Raw genomic sequence first — 13673 nt, 5'->3', positions numbered from 1 at the left:
CTCAGCGGCCGGGGCAGTTGGTGCTGAAGCGAAAGACCAGGGAAGCGAGTACCAGTATTGTTTTATCTGAGTCGATCCCTTAGATTGAGCCCGAGCTCTTGGCGCGATGGATTTCCTGCTGACTTATGATCATTGGGATCTAAGTCCGAATAGAGGTGAATTTACAATAGAGGTGAATTTACGTTCTTCCCCTTCTCCTAGTCAAGTGGATTATTCCAAAGTCTTAACAAGGTTAGTTAGAAAAGTTTGGCTTTATTCGTGAGGAAATGGAGCGTGCAGCCATGCGCAGTAGTGGTCTCATGTGGGGCCAGGGTGCCTGTCTTACTCTAGGTATAGGTTTAAAGCCTGCGAGGTGTGCAGTTGGCTCCTAAAAGGAAAAGGTCAACGTAAGTATTCATCGTCAAGCCAGGGGTTCCTCTGGCTCCTGTTGAGATGAGTGTATTTTCCCAACAACGAAGGAAGATAGGGATCAAACAAATAATATCTCGTTAATTATTAAGATTTCAATAGAAGGAATCAATTTCTGGGACAGGAGGCGTTAGAAGAAATTTGATAAAGATGAAAAGACAGATGAGCAGAAAGTGAAAAGACACAAAAAAATGGAAAATAAAGACTATAGAACTAGTGATAAAGGCAGAAAGATGCCATTTGAAGATTATTTTGGGCTGCTCTAAATTAAAATTCTGAGTGTCAAATCCTCTTTCTTCTATGCCCCCACCCCTACCTCTGCATTTGCTCTAGGCATCAGATTTCCTGTTTTGGCCTTAGGGAGCACTTCTGGGCTTAAACACCTTCTGTTTGGAGGTCACACTGGGGTTTGTCAGGTAGAACAGTTAAGCTGCTTAATTTTTCTAGGTTCTAGGCTCATCCATTGCTTGGGTTGGGAGCTCAGTCACCCAGGGCCTCCAAAGAGGTCCATCATGCCAGAATAACCTCAAACCCAGCCAGTGGATGTAGAGAGGGTGATGTGGAATTACAGAACAGTCCCAACCCCAGTATTTACTTTTCTCAGAGCTATTTTGCCACCCAAGTCTGTGGGGCAAGCATCCCTGAGATAAGAAGGCTACACTCTCCTGTTAACTTCTTCAAAATTCTTGGTACAACCGCCTCCTAATCTGGGGCTGATACCTACACCAGGCCCAGCTGCTTCTTCCAGCTCTTGGAATGCCTTGTCACCTCCACTTCCCTCCATCTGCCTCCTCTGAGGAGTAACAGAATGCTTCCCTGCTCCCTCAGAAACCTGGAGCTGAACACTTGACTGGCAGCGGGGTACAGGCCAGAAGCTGAAGGTCTTCATTCCCTGTGCTCACCGCGGTGGGTTGGGAGAGGAAGACAGAGGGTGACAGCTCTTTTCCGTTCTCTACCTCTCATGCCAAGCCCCCAAACTCAAGACACAGGCACATTCACTCACAGTCGTACGCACAATCATGCACACGCAGCGGCGAAGAGAGGGCTGGGGAGGAAGGGAAGTGTGCACCAAACAGCTCATGAATGCAACTTGAAAGATTTCACACGGCAAAAGGCAAAAAAAACACACACATAAATTTAAAAATAAAGAAGTACATGCCCCTCCCCACAGTCTCTTTCTTCATCCGGGGGCTGGCTCAGCCCCTCCATGTAAACCCAGAAGCTTCCTGCTCACTCTCTCCAGCTGGAGCTTTTACAGGGCCTGGGTCTTCAGTTCAACAGGTTCCCCTGTGACCTCTGGTTGTCCATTGGACTCGCTGGGCCTGGTACCCTTGAGAATAGACAGTCTCTCAGAAACACTCTTGAGCCGGGGGAAGAGGAGAAAGTCATAAAGGAGACTGCCCAGGCCTGCTCCAATGACGGGGCCCACCCAGTACACCTGGAGGAAGAGGAAAGAAAGAATCAGGTTTAGGCAGGGGACGAAGAGCAAGGCTGCTCTTTTTGCAATCCCACTGTTGTAAGACAGACATCCTGCACTTGACACACACACTTGGGCGCTGTTTAAGCAGAAGTCGGTGTTCTAACCCTAACTCTAGACTGCTCCATGGCCCGCACTTCAGAATTCATTTCTTTTCTGACTTACTAAGTTATTCCTTTATCCTACACCTTCTTAACACGTGTATATTCTATTTTTTTGCTATCAATTCATACTAGTTTCCATATTGCTTTTGGTTTGTCTTTTAACAGTTATTTATCTGGCTGCCCAAGGTCTTTGTTGCAGGGTGGAGGATCTAGTTCCCTGACGGGTCAAACCTGGGCCCCCTGCACTGGGGGTTCAGAGTCTTAGCCAGTGGGCCACTAGGGAAGTCCCTCCATGTTGCTTTGGAAATTTCTTTTAAATTGTGGTCAGTTACACATAACATAAAATTTACCATCTTAACCATTTCTAATTGTAGAGTTCAGTAGTGTTCAGTATATTCATGTTGTTGTATAGGCCATCTCCAGAAATTTTTTATCTTACAAAATTGAAACACAACACCTATGAAACAACTTCCCATATCCCCCACTCCCTAGCCCCTGTTACCTGCCGTTTTGCTTGTTTCAATGAACGTGAGCATTCTAAATACCTCATATAGGTAGAATTATATGATATGAGTCTTTTTCTGATTGGCTTGTTTCACTGAGCATAATGTCCTGAAGGTTCCTCCATGTTTTATTTACCATGTATAGAATTTCCTTCTTTTTTAAGACTGAATACTGCTTCATTGTATGTATATACTACATTTTGTTTTTCTTTTCATCTGTGTGGGGCACTTGGATTGCTTCCACCTTTTGGCTATTGTGAATAATGCTACCATGAAAATGAGTGTACAGCTTTGAAAAATTTTTTGAATTATTTACATATGCTTGACTGGCATAGGGCCAGACAATACAAGAATAGCCATTTTTTATTGAGGACTTACTCTGTATCATATTCTGTGCTAAATATTCCATACATATGATTTTCACATTTATTTCTCATAACATCTGTTTTGTAGTTAAGGAAACCAAGGTGCAGAAGGATTGAGTTATCTGTCATGGTCACACACGAGGCTAGTGACGTGTTACAACAGGGACGAGGCCAAGGCCCATTTGTGCTTATACATATCCCAGCCTCTTGAGGGTAGAAGCTTTTGTCTTCCTCTTCAGTAGTCTGTCCTCATAGCTCCTAGCTTTGGAATCCAGCGAATATTTAGTAAAAGAAAAAGAAGCCCTGACTAACTAGTGAAGGAACAACATGAGCAAGAGTTCATCTTTCTAGCAAAACAATGAACCCTGCTCACACAGGCAGGCAACCTCTGTGCCAGCCCCCTTAGCTGAGGGCTGGTAGAATAGTCAGCACACCCAGATAGGAAGCGGGAACCAAACCTAGAACTTGCAGGCCACACCCATCCAGGAGGGCTTCAGGATCTGGCCCTCCTCCTGTCACTCACCCAGTGGTTGGTGAAGTTTCTGGTAAGAATGGCAGGAGCAAAGGAGCGGGCAGGGTTCATGCCTGCACCAGTATAATACATCTGCGAAGACAAAGTGACCACTGAGACACTTTCCCCCCACTCCAGCCCAGCTCTCCCCCACCCACCGCCCTCCAAGGACTGGCACCTTGCCTGTAGCCAGCAGCGAGGAGGGATGACAACGTGCATGGAGTCCCACAGTGGGCTCACTAACGCCCATTGGAGGACAGGCTGTGGGTTCCCTGGCAAAGCCCGTGCCTTCCCAGGAGGCACGCCTTTCTACAGTGGGGTCAGGAAGGACTAGCTACAGCTGTCGCTAGAGAGGGGAACACAGCAGGATCCATTCCTCTGTGCTGATACAGACGGAGGGGGATCACGTTCATGTTTGACAGTGAAGTGAGCGGGAAGAATGCTCAGAAGTTGGCAAAGGTTTGGGGGCCCTGCAATTTTAAAACAAGAAGTTGCAATCCCTTCTCCTGCTTACCCCAAAGAGGTGCCCCAGGGTGAGGGAGAAGCCCACAGCCAGGGCCACGGAGCCCAGGCGGCCATTCCGCCTCTCGTCGTACGTGGCAAAGATGCAGAGCACGAACTGGAGCGTCAGGAAGATCTCCACTATGGTGGCCTGGCCCACGCTCACCCCAGGGTGCAGCTGGGCAGAGGAAGAAGAAGAGAGGCGGTGTCTCAGGGCTGCCACAGCCTTACCTCCTCACGGCTTCCCAGGCAGGAACCCCTTTGTGGCATCCGTTCCCTGGAGAGGGATGCTATTAGCACCTCCTTCGCGGTAATTGTGTTTGCTCCTTAATTTCTCCTACTAATATTCCTGCATAGTAGAAATAAATGTACCCATTTACATGGAGGAGAAACTGAGGCCCCATAAAGTAAAATAAATTTCCTCAAGAACCTGCTAGGAGCTGGAAGAAAAGCGGGGACCCGAACTCAGGTCCAGGGCTTGATGGCTTCCACACCCCCCACAGTACGTGTTGATCCTCCCCACCCTAAACATCCACACACACCACACACACACACACACACAATGTCCCAGACCGCTGAGGAACTGATTTACCTGCCCAAGAGGAAGTCAAGGCACCAAGTCCCCCGCCCCGCTCAGCCCGCCATTACCGTGGTAAGCGCTAGGTTTCCTCGGACGGCCGACGGGGTGACGCTGTAAAGCACCGCGGCCCCGGCCACGGCCCCCAGGAGCTGGGCCACCATGTAGCAGATGGCGCGGAGCAGGGACATCTGGGAGCCCACCAGGAAGGCGAAAGTGACCGCGGGGTTGACGTGGGCGCCACTGATGTGGCCCACCGCCTGCACCAGGGTCGCCAGGGCCAGGCCGAAGGCCAGAGCCACCTGCAGGACGTGCAGGGGTCCTGGGGCCCAACGCAGCGAGGCCCCCAGCCCGAAGAAGACATAGAAGAGGGTGGCAAAGAACTCAGCGAATATGGCCCTCCAGAAGGAGGCTGACCGCAGCTCCCACATGGCAGGGGGGATGGGCACGGCGCCTGGGTCCCTGACACCCCCCTGGCCCGATCTGCATGGACAGTCCCCTTTATAGAGGACTTCTAATCCCTGGGAGGGGCAGGCTGAGGTGACCGGCCCAGCCTCTTAACCCCTTCATGGCTGTGGCGGGCTGGCCTGCTCTGGTGCATCGGATAAAGCTGCAGCATTTCCCCCTCCCTCCTCAGTTGCGAGATGAGCAGAGCCACGGACGTGAGGGTGGGGATGGGGTCAGGGCTGGTGTGAGGCTCCGAGAAGAAAGGACGGAGAATGGGGGGACTGGAGGAGTCTGCCTTTCTCTTCATGTCAAAGCTGGGGTTCATAGTCCTGACTGACATCTACATTAGAACGTTCCTCAGCTCTGCTGGGAAGGTTAGTGAAGCTGAGTTCATGTCACAGAGCATGAGGCTATGCTCCTGGGGGCCTCTAGGCTCCTCTGAACTGGCCAGGGGTAAGGGTGGGGGTGGGGGTCAGGAGTGGAGTCCGGCAGGGGAGCTAGATAACTGACGAGAATTCTTTAGTTCTCTGGGATTAGGGGGCCTTCTCCCATTGGCTGGTTTGGGCTGGAATCTGTGGATCCTGCAGCCCTGGGACAGAATAGTTCTGCTGCGTCTGGCTTTCTCTGAGCCCGGGCTCCCTACTCCTGACCCATGCCAACACCTCCCTTTCCAAGCCCTCAGCCTGGCCTTTTACTTTTATTATTTATTTATTTGCTACATCACATGGCTTGCGGGGTTTTAGTTCCCCGACCAGGGATCGAACCCATGCCCCCTACAGTGGCAGCACGGAGTCCTAACCACTGGGCCACCAGGAAAGTCCCAGCCTGGCCTTTTAAACAACAGGGATGGCAGGAAAAAGCTATCCTCCATGGGTAGGTTGGGAGAGGTGTTGGGGAGCTGGGAGAGGAAATAAAAGTGTGAAAGTGTTGGTCACTCTTTTACAAAGAGTCATGTCCGACTCTTTGCAACCCCGTGGACTGTACCCGGCCAGGCTCCTCTGTCCATGGAATTTTCCAGGCCAGATCACTAGAATGGGTTGCCATTCCCTTCTCCAGGGGATCTGTCCTACTGAAGGACCAAACCCAGGTCTCCCACATTGCAGGCTAATTCTTTACCATCTGAGCCACAGGGAGAGGAGGTTATTAATTAAATCTCAGAATCAGCTTGTACTTCATCTTTCCTAACTCATAAGGTCCGAGCAGGAAGTACTGAAGGAAGGAAATTGAGTCTTGGCTATGAAGCAGCAGGAGGGTCTAATGCCCCCTAAACTGGCCATGATCAGGACATTAAAGTCTTAAACCTTGACCCGTAGATAAAGGTCTGGGGATGTGGGTATCTGGGGCATCAGGGTGGTCAAGGAGAGAGAAAAGGACAAGATGGGGAAGAAAAGCTTGGAGAAAGTAATTCAGTTGTGGTCAGGCTTAGTGAGGAAGTTGGGAATCTAGTGATGGGCGCTGTGTGGTGGTGGAGAAGGCAGAATGGAACACACTGTTAGGCTTCACCATCTCCACACGGTGGCTCGTCATAGAGGCCACAAGCTGTTCCCGTGAGAAGTACAGGAATTGGGAGAAGGGGATGTCATGAACAAATGATTATTTTGTGTACTTGAAATCCATAAATAACAGCAGGAGCAACAAAAGTCTTGCCTTTACCACTTTCTAGGTGGGGAAGTTATCTCCACTAGATACAAGCTCCAGGAGGGTAGGGACTTGTCAACTTGTTCATCTCTGTAAACCCCGTGCTTGACACCCACTATGCAGTAAATAAATATTCACTGAATAAATCAGCATAAGCTCTCTGAGCCTTCTGGTTGGCTTCAGTCAACCAGAGGTGCTCATAGTGAAGGGAGGGACTCATTGTTTCACTCCTATTCATTGCTATGAACCTGGGTTTCAGGAGTCAGAGAGCCAAAGAGGAAAGCTAGTGTGCAGATCTGGAAGACAATGAGAAGAATTCTAGGAAAGGCAAGGTAAAGACAGTCCATCCCTCACCATAAACAGTCAGGCAGTGAGTGAGCAGGTCCCAATGGTGAGCCAGCACTTGGGTCACTGGAATCGGCAAAGGAAAGCATCTTTGAGGAGTTGCATGGGACTGCAGGGGATTCCTAGGCCAACACTCCTGGGACCACCCAGGACACACAGTGTTCAACTGAGTTTTCTTTTCTGGCTAGTTTGTTCACTTTTTTGCTATCATTCTATTTCATTCTGTTTAAACAATATTTTTGGCCATGTCCAGCTCGGCATGTGGGATCTTAGCTCCCCAACCAGGGACTGAACCCGTGCCCCCCCCGTTATTGGACGCGTGGAGTCCAACCATTGGATCGCCGGGGAATTCCCCACTACGCCATTCTTGTGTTGGGAGTTCTTTTCGGGGGTTGGCAACGAAGTTTACTCCTGGATTCTCCACATTCCTCTCTTCTGGCTTTAATAAACCTACAAACATTTTTTAAAATAACCACTTCTGACTGGGTCTTCGTTGCCGCGCGGGGCTCCTTGCGGCGGCCGCTCCTGCTGCAGCGCGCGGGCCCTGGGCGCCCGGGACCAGCGCGTGCGGCACGTGCGCTCGGCAGCGCCGCTCGGGACTCCAGGGCGCAGGCGCAGTATCTGTGGCGCATGCGCGGCGCGCGGGCTTAGCTGCTCCGGGGCGGCACGGGGGTCTTCCCGCACCAGGCAAGGCTGTCTCCTGCGTTGGCCGGCGGATTCTTTACCACTGAGTCACCAGGGAAGCCTCTTGCAAACATTTTTGGCGTTTTTTCCACTAGGAACTATGGAAATGGAGAAAAGGAATTTGTAAGATAACAAACCTGGGGTAGCTGCAAAGTTATTTCAAGTCTTAATGGCTTGTAATAGTAATCCATTCTAGAGTCTCCTCTATCTCTACACTTAGATTCAGTTATTTTTGGTTACTAACCATCAGCCTTTCAACTTATTTCTGTTCCTGGGGCTCTGAGCCTATGTTTACTCCCCATGTCAGAAGACCCCATTTCTGCCCCATGGAGGTGCTGTGGGAGCATAAATCCACACGACTAAGGAGCAAGTGAGTCTGCAGAGTTGAGGGAAGCTTCTGGCCGAGCAATCTGCCTTGCTTCATTTCTGTACAGGGGTCCTGTGTGATGACTACAGCTACGTCTGAGGTTGCCTAGGACCGACTCCCTACCTTTCTGAAGCTACTCCCTAGCCACCCTGTATCCCCTGGACCCAAAGAACAACCCAAGTTTGAGTTCCATAAAAAACCTACTTTGCTGACAAATGGAGAGAGTTGTTCAGGTTGCTCAGTCGTATCTGACTCTCGACGACCCCGTGGACTGCAGCACGCCTGGCCTCCCTGTCCCTCACTGTCTCCTGGAGGGAGTAGCATGGGAATATACACACTACCATATGTAAAACGGATAGACGGTGGGAATTTTGATGTATGACTCAGGGAGCTCAATTCAGTGTTCTGTAAGGGCAGAGAGGGGTGGGATGAGGTGGGAGGTGGGAGGGAGATTCAAGAAGGAGGGTACGTATGTATACCTATGGCTGATGCACGTTAATGCATGGCAGAAACCAGCGCGATGTTGTAAAGCATTTATCCTTCAATTAGAAAGACATTTAAAAAAAAGAAACCCAAAAAATCCACTTTGTTGATCATACAGGATTGTATGAGGATAGGATGATATACACGTGAGCAATACATCCATGTTAAATTGACTGCCTTGAAGTATAAATGAACTGATTCATGAATTAATCAGATATAAACACAATTTCATGGTTATCAAGTATGAACCATCCTCTCTAGCAATTACAGTGTGGGTAAATAGTGATGCGGTGCTGAGGGGCTGGGCGACCATCCGTCTCTGCTCCCACCACGTGGACTCTCCATCCCAGTCCTGTACTTAGAATGCCAGGTCAGCGCTGACCCGGCTCCATTGTGTGGACAGTTTCAGTGGGACAAAGGCCCCAGCAAAGCACAAGCCAGCCCCCCCCTTTGGCGAGCTCCTGAGGCCCCCCTTCTCTCTCTTTCTCTGGTAATGCTTTGCTGGCTGCTGACTCCTGGCAAAGTCCAGAACAATCACCAAGCTCTGAGGGCATCATCCCTCTCCCACTCATATTTAAGGGCTCCAATTAGCACTTGGATCAGGTCAGGGCCCTTGTGTGTTAGAAACGGGGTAATCCAAGAAATAGAGTAAATGGTCTAGTCTACCCTGTCCTTGGAAGGACTGATGCTGAAGCTGAAAGTCCAATACTTTGGCCTTCTGATTCGAAGAACTGACTCATTGGAAAAGACCCTGATGCTGGGAAAGATTGAAGGCGGGAAGACATGGGGATGACAGAGGATGAGAGGGTTGGATGGCATCACCGACTCAAAGGACATGAATTTGAGCAAGCTCGGGGAGTTGGGATGGACAGGGAATCCTGGAGTGCTGGGGTCGCATGGGGTCACAGAGTTGGAAATGACTGAGCGACTGAACTGAACTGACCCTGTCCTTGCCTCCTTCTCTACTTTCTTTCCTGTGGAGTCACATACAACCCAAGCCAGGCAGACCAATGCTTGCTATGGGTCAGGTCCCGTTCTAAGCACTTTTGTATCTCAGATACTGGTACTCCCTAGGATCGCACCTTCAGCTTCTTCCCTACTTACTTTAGTTTACATCCTCTCCTTGGATGACTTCATCTAAGTCATCCCCTCCCTTGAAATTTATATCCATATACCTACAGAATGTCTTTACCTACTTGGGTGTCCCACAGACCACAAATTCAGCCTGTTCAAAACTGAATTAATTATCTCTCCCCATCCAAGCATGTTTTTCCCTGTGTATCCCCTCATTAAAATTTTTTATTAGAGTATAGTTGCTTTATAATGTCATGCTAGTTTCTGCTATACAATGAAGTGAATCAGCTGTATGTATACATGCATCCCCTATCTCTTGGGTTTCCTCGCCCCCCTTCCCTGGCTCTATCCTCTCATTAAGTCAGAAACCTATGAATCAAGTCTCCTTCCCCTGCCTCTCAATCCCATCTAACAATAACCACAGGTCCATCAGTTCTACTTTCTGGACAGCTGAGCCCACACCAAAGACTCTCAGAGGCTCTGGACTCTGCTTAACTGTTTCTAGTCTTACCCCCTCCAATTCACTTTCTATGTTGCTGTCAGCTCTCTGTTTGAACAAGGACCTGTAATTTGTTATTACACTGTGTTCCCTTGAACAGCTCTTGCATGCCTGAAAAACATTCTTATCAGGGCACACATGACTCCTCATCATTCGGCATCAACTTTTCTAACTCCTCTCCTTATCTCCCTAGCATGTGACTCTGGGAGTACCGTGCTTCTTGTTGTTCGTCTAACACCCGCTCTTTCATAAGCCATTGCTTTATCCTAAGCTGGTCCCTCTAGCTTAAATGTCTTTTCCTTCTTTCTCAAGTAAAATTCTATCTCTTCCTAATTATTTATTATGCACGGAAATGTTCAAGAGTTAATTACTTGTTCATTAGCAATGAGGCAGATAGATTAACAGAATGAAGCTGAGTTTATCAGATACATAGTCTGTAAAAGTGAAATAATCCAAGAGATAACAGGTAAGGAACTATTCCCTGAGCAGGGAGTAAAGTGATACAGTTGTGGTCTGACAGTTGGGGCACATGGAGTGATCACTTCAGCTCTCAGGGCCAGGAGGAACAGAAGTCCTACAGAAACACAACCCTGCAGCTCTCCTCATTGCTGAGTGCTGTGTTAAGTCCATTCAGTCCTGTCCGATTCTTGGTGAGTCTATAGATGGTAGCCGGGCAGGCTCCTAGCTTGATGGGATTCTTCAGGTAAGAATACTGGAGTGGGTTGCGATGCCATCTTCCAAGGGATCTTCCTGACCGAGGGATCAAACCCGCATCTCCTGTTTCCTGCATTGGCAGGTGAGTTCTTTACCACTAGCGCCACCTGGGAGAGGATGACTCTGCTGAAGGAAAAGTCACCTCCACACCTGTGCTTCTGGTCTTGAAAAGAATGGAAACCTGTCTTCTCACACCCTAATAGGGATGGAAAGGCTGACCCCTGGTGGAAGGAATGAGCTAGTGCATGCAAGAACGTTGGCACAAAACTCCCTTGTGTACGCCTTTATTCAAAAAGCGAACACTTACTCTGTACTGAGGAGATACTGAGGCCCAGGAGCACAGAGAACACGGGACTTACAGCCCCCCTGTGGATTCACAGCCTAAGGGATGGGCTAGTCTCTGTAAATGTTCCCGCAGCCTCACTGAGGAGAATGGAAGACCAGGTGCAAAGCCAATGCAGCCGACCAGGGGAGAAATGTGACAGGGATTTAGTACCAATCGGTTATGTGAGAAGCTGGAACCAAGATTTCTGGGAGAAATATCAACAATCTCAGATATGCAGATGACACCACCTTTATGGCAGAAAGCGAAGAAGAACTAAAGAGCCTCTTGATGACAGTGAAAAAGCTGGCTTGAAACTCAACATTCATAAAACTAAGATCATGGCATCTGGTTCCATCACTTCATGGCAAATAGATGGGGAAACAACGGAAACAGAGACAGCCTTTATTTTCTTGGGCTCCAAAGTCACTGCAGATGGTGATTGCAGTCATGAAATTAAAAGACACTTGCTCCTTGGAAGAAAAGCTACAACCAACCTAGACAGCATATTAAAAAGCAGAGACATTACTTTGCCAACAAAGATCCATCTAGTCAAGGCTATGGTTTTTCCAGTGGTCATAGTCATGTACGGATGTAAGAATTGGGCTGCAAAGCAAGCTGAGCGCTGAAGAATTGATGCTTTTGAACTGTGGTGTTGGAGAAGACTCTTGAGAGTCCCTTGGACTGCAAGGAGATCCAACCAGTCCATCCTAAAGGAAATCAGTCCTGAATATTCATTTGAAAGACTGATGTTGAAGCTGAAACTCCAATACTCTGGCTACCTGATGTGAAGAATGGATTCACTGGAAAAGACCCTGATGCTGGGAAAGATTCAAAGCAGGAGGAGAAGGGGATGACAGAGGATGAGATGGTTGGATGTCATCACCGACTCGATGGCCATGAGTTTGAGCAAGCTCCGGGAGTTGGTGATGGACAGAGAAACCTGGCGTGCTGCAGTCCATGGGGTCGCAAAGAGTCAGAGACGACTAAGCGACTGAACTGAACTGAACTATGAAGTGAGGGAGACAAAGAAGTCGAGGACTTCCAGGTTTCTGGCCTGGGCACCATTGTGGGTTGCAGCTCACCAACTCAAGGGATAGAGGAAGAGAAAGCTTGTTTAGGAAAGCAAAATTAGCTTAACCACCTTTGCTTTGCAAGCCATAGATATGGCTTCTGGGAAGCCTCTTGCCAACAGTCCCTCATGTAATACTCAACCAGAGGCTTCTCCTTGCTTCCTGAGCATCCTATAACCACTTCAGTCACAGCACATAGTCCATGACAATGCAGCTACCAATATTCTCATCAACCTTCCCACTAGATTCACAGACTTTTGAAAGAAGAACTGTGCTTTGTGGGAAAAAGATGGTAGGCAGCAGTCATATCATGTAAAACCTTGTCACAGTGCAAGGGAATTTGATGCAGGCATAGTCAAACATTTAAGTAGAGAAAAACAAAAAGGATAAAAGGAGCATGGCATGAACAGATTTGTCATTTTAAAATATCATCCTGAGGCTTCCCTGCTGGTTCAGTTATAAACAATCCACCTGCCAGTGCAGGAGACGTGGGTTTGGTCCCTGATCCGGGAAGGGCCACATGTCACGGAGCAGCTAAGCCTGAGCACCACAGACTGACCTTGTGCTCTAGAGGCTTGAGCCGCAATAACTGAAACCCCCTGTGCTCCACGAGAGAAGCTGCCGCAGTGAGGAACCCGGGGCACGGGGACCACAGAGCAGCCCCTGCTCACAGCAACCAAAGAAAAGCCCATACAGCAGTGAAAACCCAGAACAGCCAAAAACAAGTAAACAGAACTTAAAAAAAAATCACTCTGACTGTAGTGTGGACACTGGAAGACAGTTGGGAGTCCCAGCTGGAAGTTGGGAGACCAACTTAGAGGCGACCACATTACATTTAAAATAAGAAAGTCCCCGTTCAGATCAAGAATGACAGTGGCCTTAACTAGGGACATCGCCACAGGCCCGGTAGTTGGAACTCTGGAATAAGAGAATAATTTTTGGTAAATTAGATGCTGAAAGATCTGAAATCCCTTTTTCGGGGGAATAGGAGGAAGATGGTGATGCCAGAATCTTGGCTGTCTGTGTGCTAATGCCAAACAGAAGTAGGGAGCTGGAGTTATGAAGAATGGTTTTATTTCTTTGCCAGGCAAAGGGGGACTGCAGTAGGCTAATGCCTCAAGAACTGTCCCACTCCCCTCTCCCCCTACCCCTCCAGTGTGTAGGAAGAGGTTATATAGTTAGGCAAGTGTATGTGATAAGAATCAAGTCAGTAAGTTGCACAAGCTTCTGTCTTTGCAAAGTTTCAAAAGACTGGGGTTGTTGACAGTAATAGGGTGTGTGCTGGTTTTAGCAACCAGTCTCCTAATCTTGATGAGCTTCTCCAGTCCCTTTAATCTTGCCTTATAACCATCTTGCTACACTTCCTAAACGTCCTATTTATTTAAAATAAGAACAGCATTCCTCTCCGCAAATTACCCGATTAACCAAGCCCCGAGGGAACAGAAACAGAACTCACTAAGATGGCGGCTCCCCTACGTCATCACACTGCGCGGCGCGCTCTCGAGCGCCACGTGCGAGAGGCGCAGGCAGGCAGGTGGAGCGGGGGTCTCCGCTGGGGGCGTGCCCTGTTCGTCCGCGGCG

At 48.9% G+C, this 13673-nt stretch overlaps 1 protein-coding gene across 1 annotated transcript; it reads right to left on the bottom strand.

The window, feature by feature from the left end:
- Positions 1-232: 232 nt before the first annotated feature.
- Positions 233-13665, bottom strand: MIP (major intrinsic protein of lens fiber). The gene is made up of 5 exons (XM_020884123.2): positions 13549-13665; positions 4518-7658; positions 3883-4047; positions 3381-3461; positions 233-1846 (listed from the first exon to the last, which is right to left on the bottom strand). Exons 2-5 carry the CDS (start codon positions 4875-4877, stop codon positions 1661-1663), a joined length of 792 nt encoding a protein of 263 aa, XP_020739782.1. The 5' UTR covers positions 4878-7658; positions 13549-13665; the 3' UTR covers positions 233-1660.
- Between the last annotated feature and the right edge of the window lie 8 nt (positions 13666-13673).

This window comes from Odocoileus virginianus, chromosome 24 (assembly GCF_023699985.2).
Source record: "Odocoileus virginianus isolate 20LAN1187 ecotype Illinois chromosome 24, Ovbor_1.2, whole genome shotgun sequence".
NCBI lineage: Eukaryota > Metazoa > Chordata > Mammalia > Artiodactyla > Cervidae > Odocoileus > Odocoileus virginianus.
Note: the sequence above shows the minus strand (reverse complement) of the source record. Positions and strands in the feature narration are given on the sequence as shown.

Excerpts from the sequence above, each read along its gene's own strand:
- MIP (XM_020884123.2), bottom strand. The coding sequence starts at position 4,877 with ATGTGGGAGCTGCGGTCAGCCTCCTTCTGGAGGGCCATATTCGCTGAG. Across the intron at positions 3,462-3,882 it reads CCCTGGGGCACCTCTTTGGG|ATGTATTATACTGGTGCAGG; the intron begins GTAAGCAGGAGA and ends TTGTCTTCGCAG. Across the intron at positions 1,847-3,380 it reads GAAACTTCACCAACCACTGG|GTGTACTGGGTGGGCCCCGT; the intron begins GTGAGTGACAGG and ends CTCTTCCTCCAG.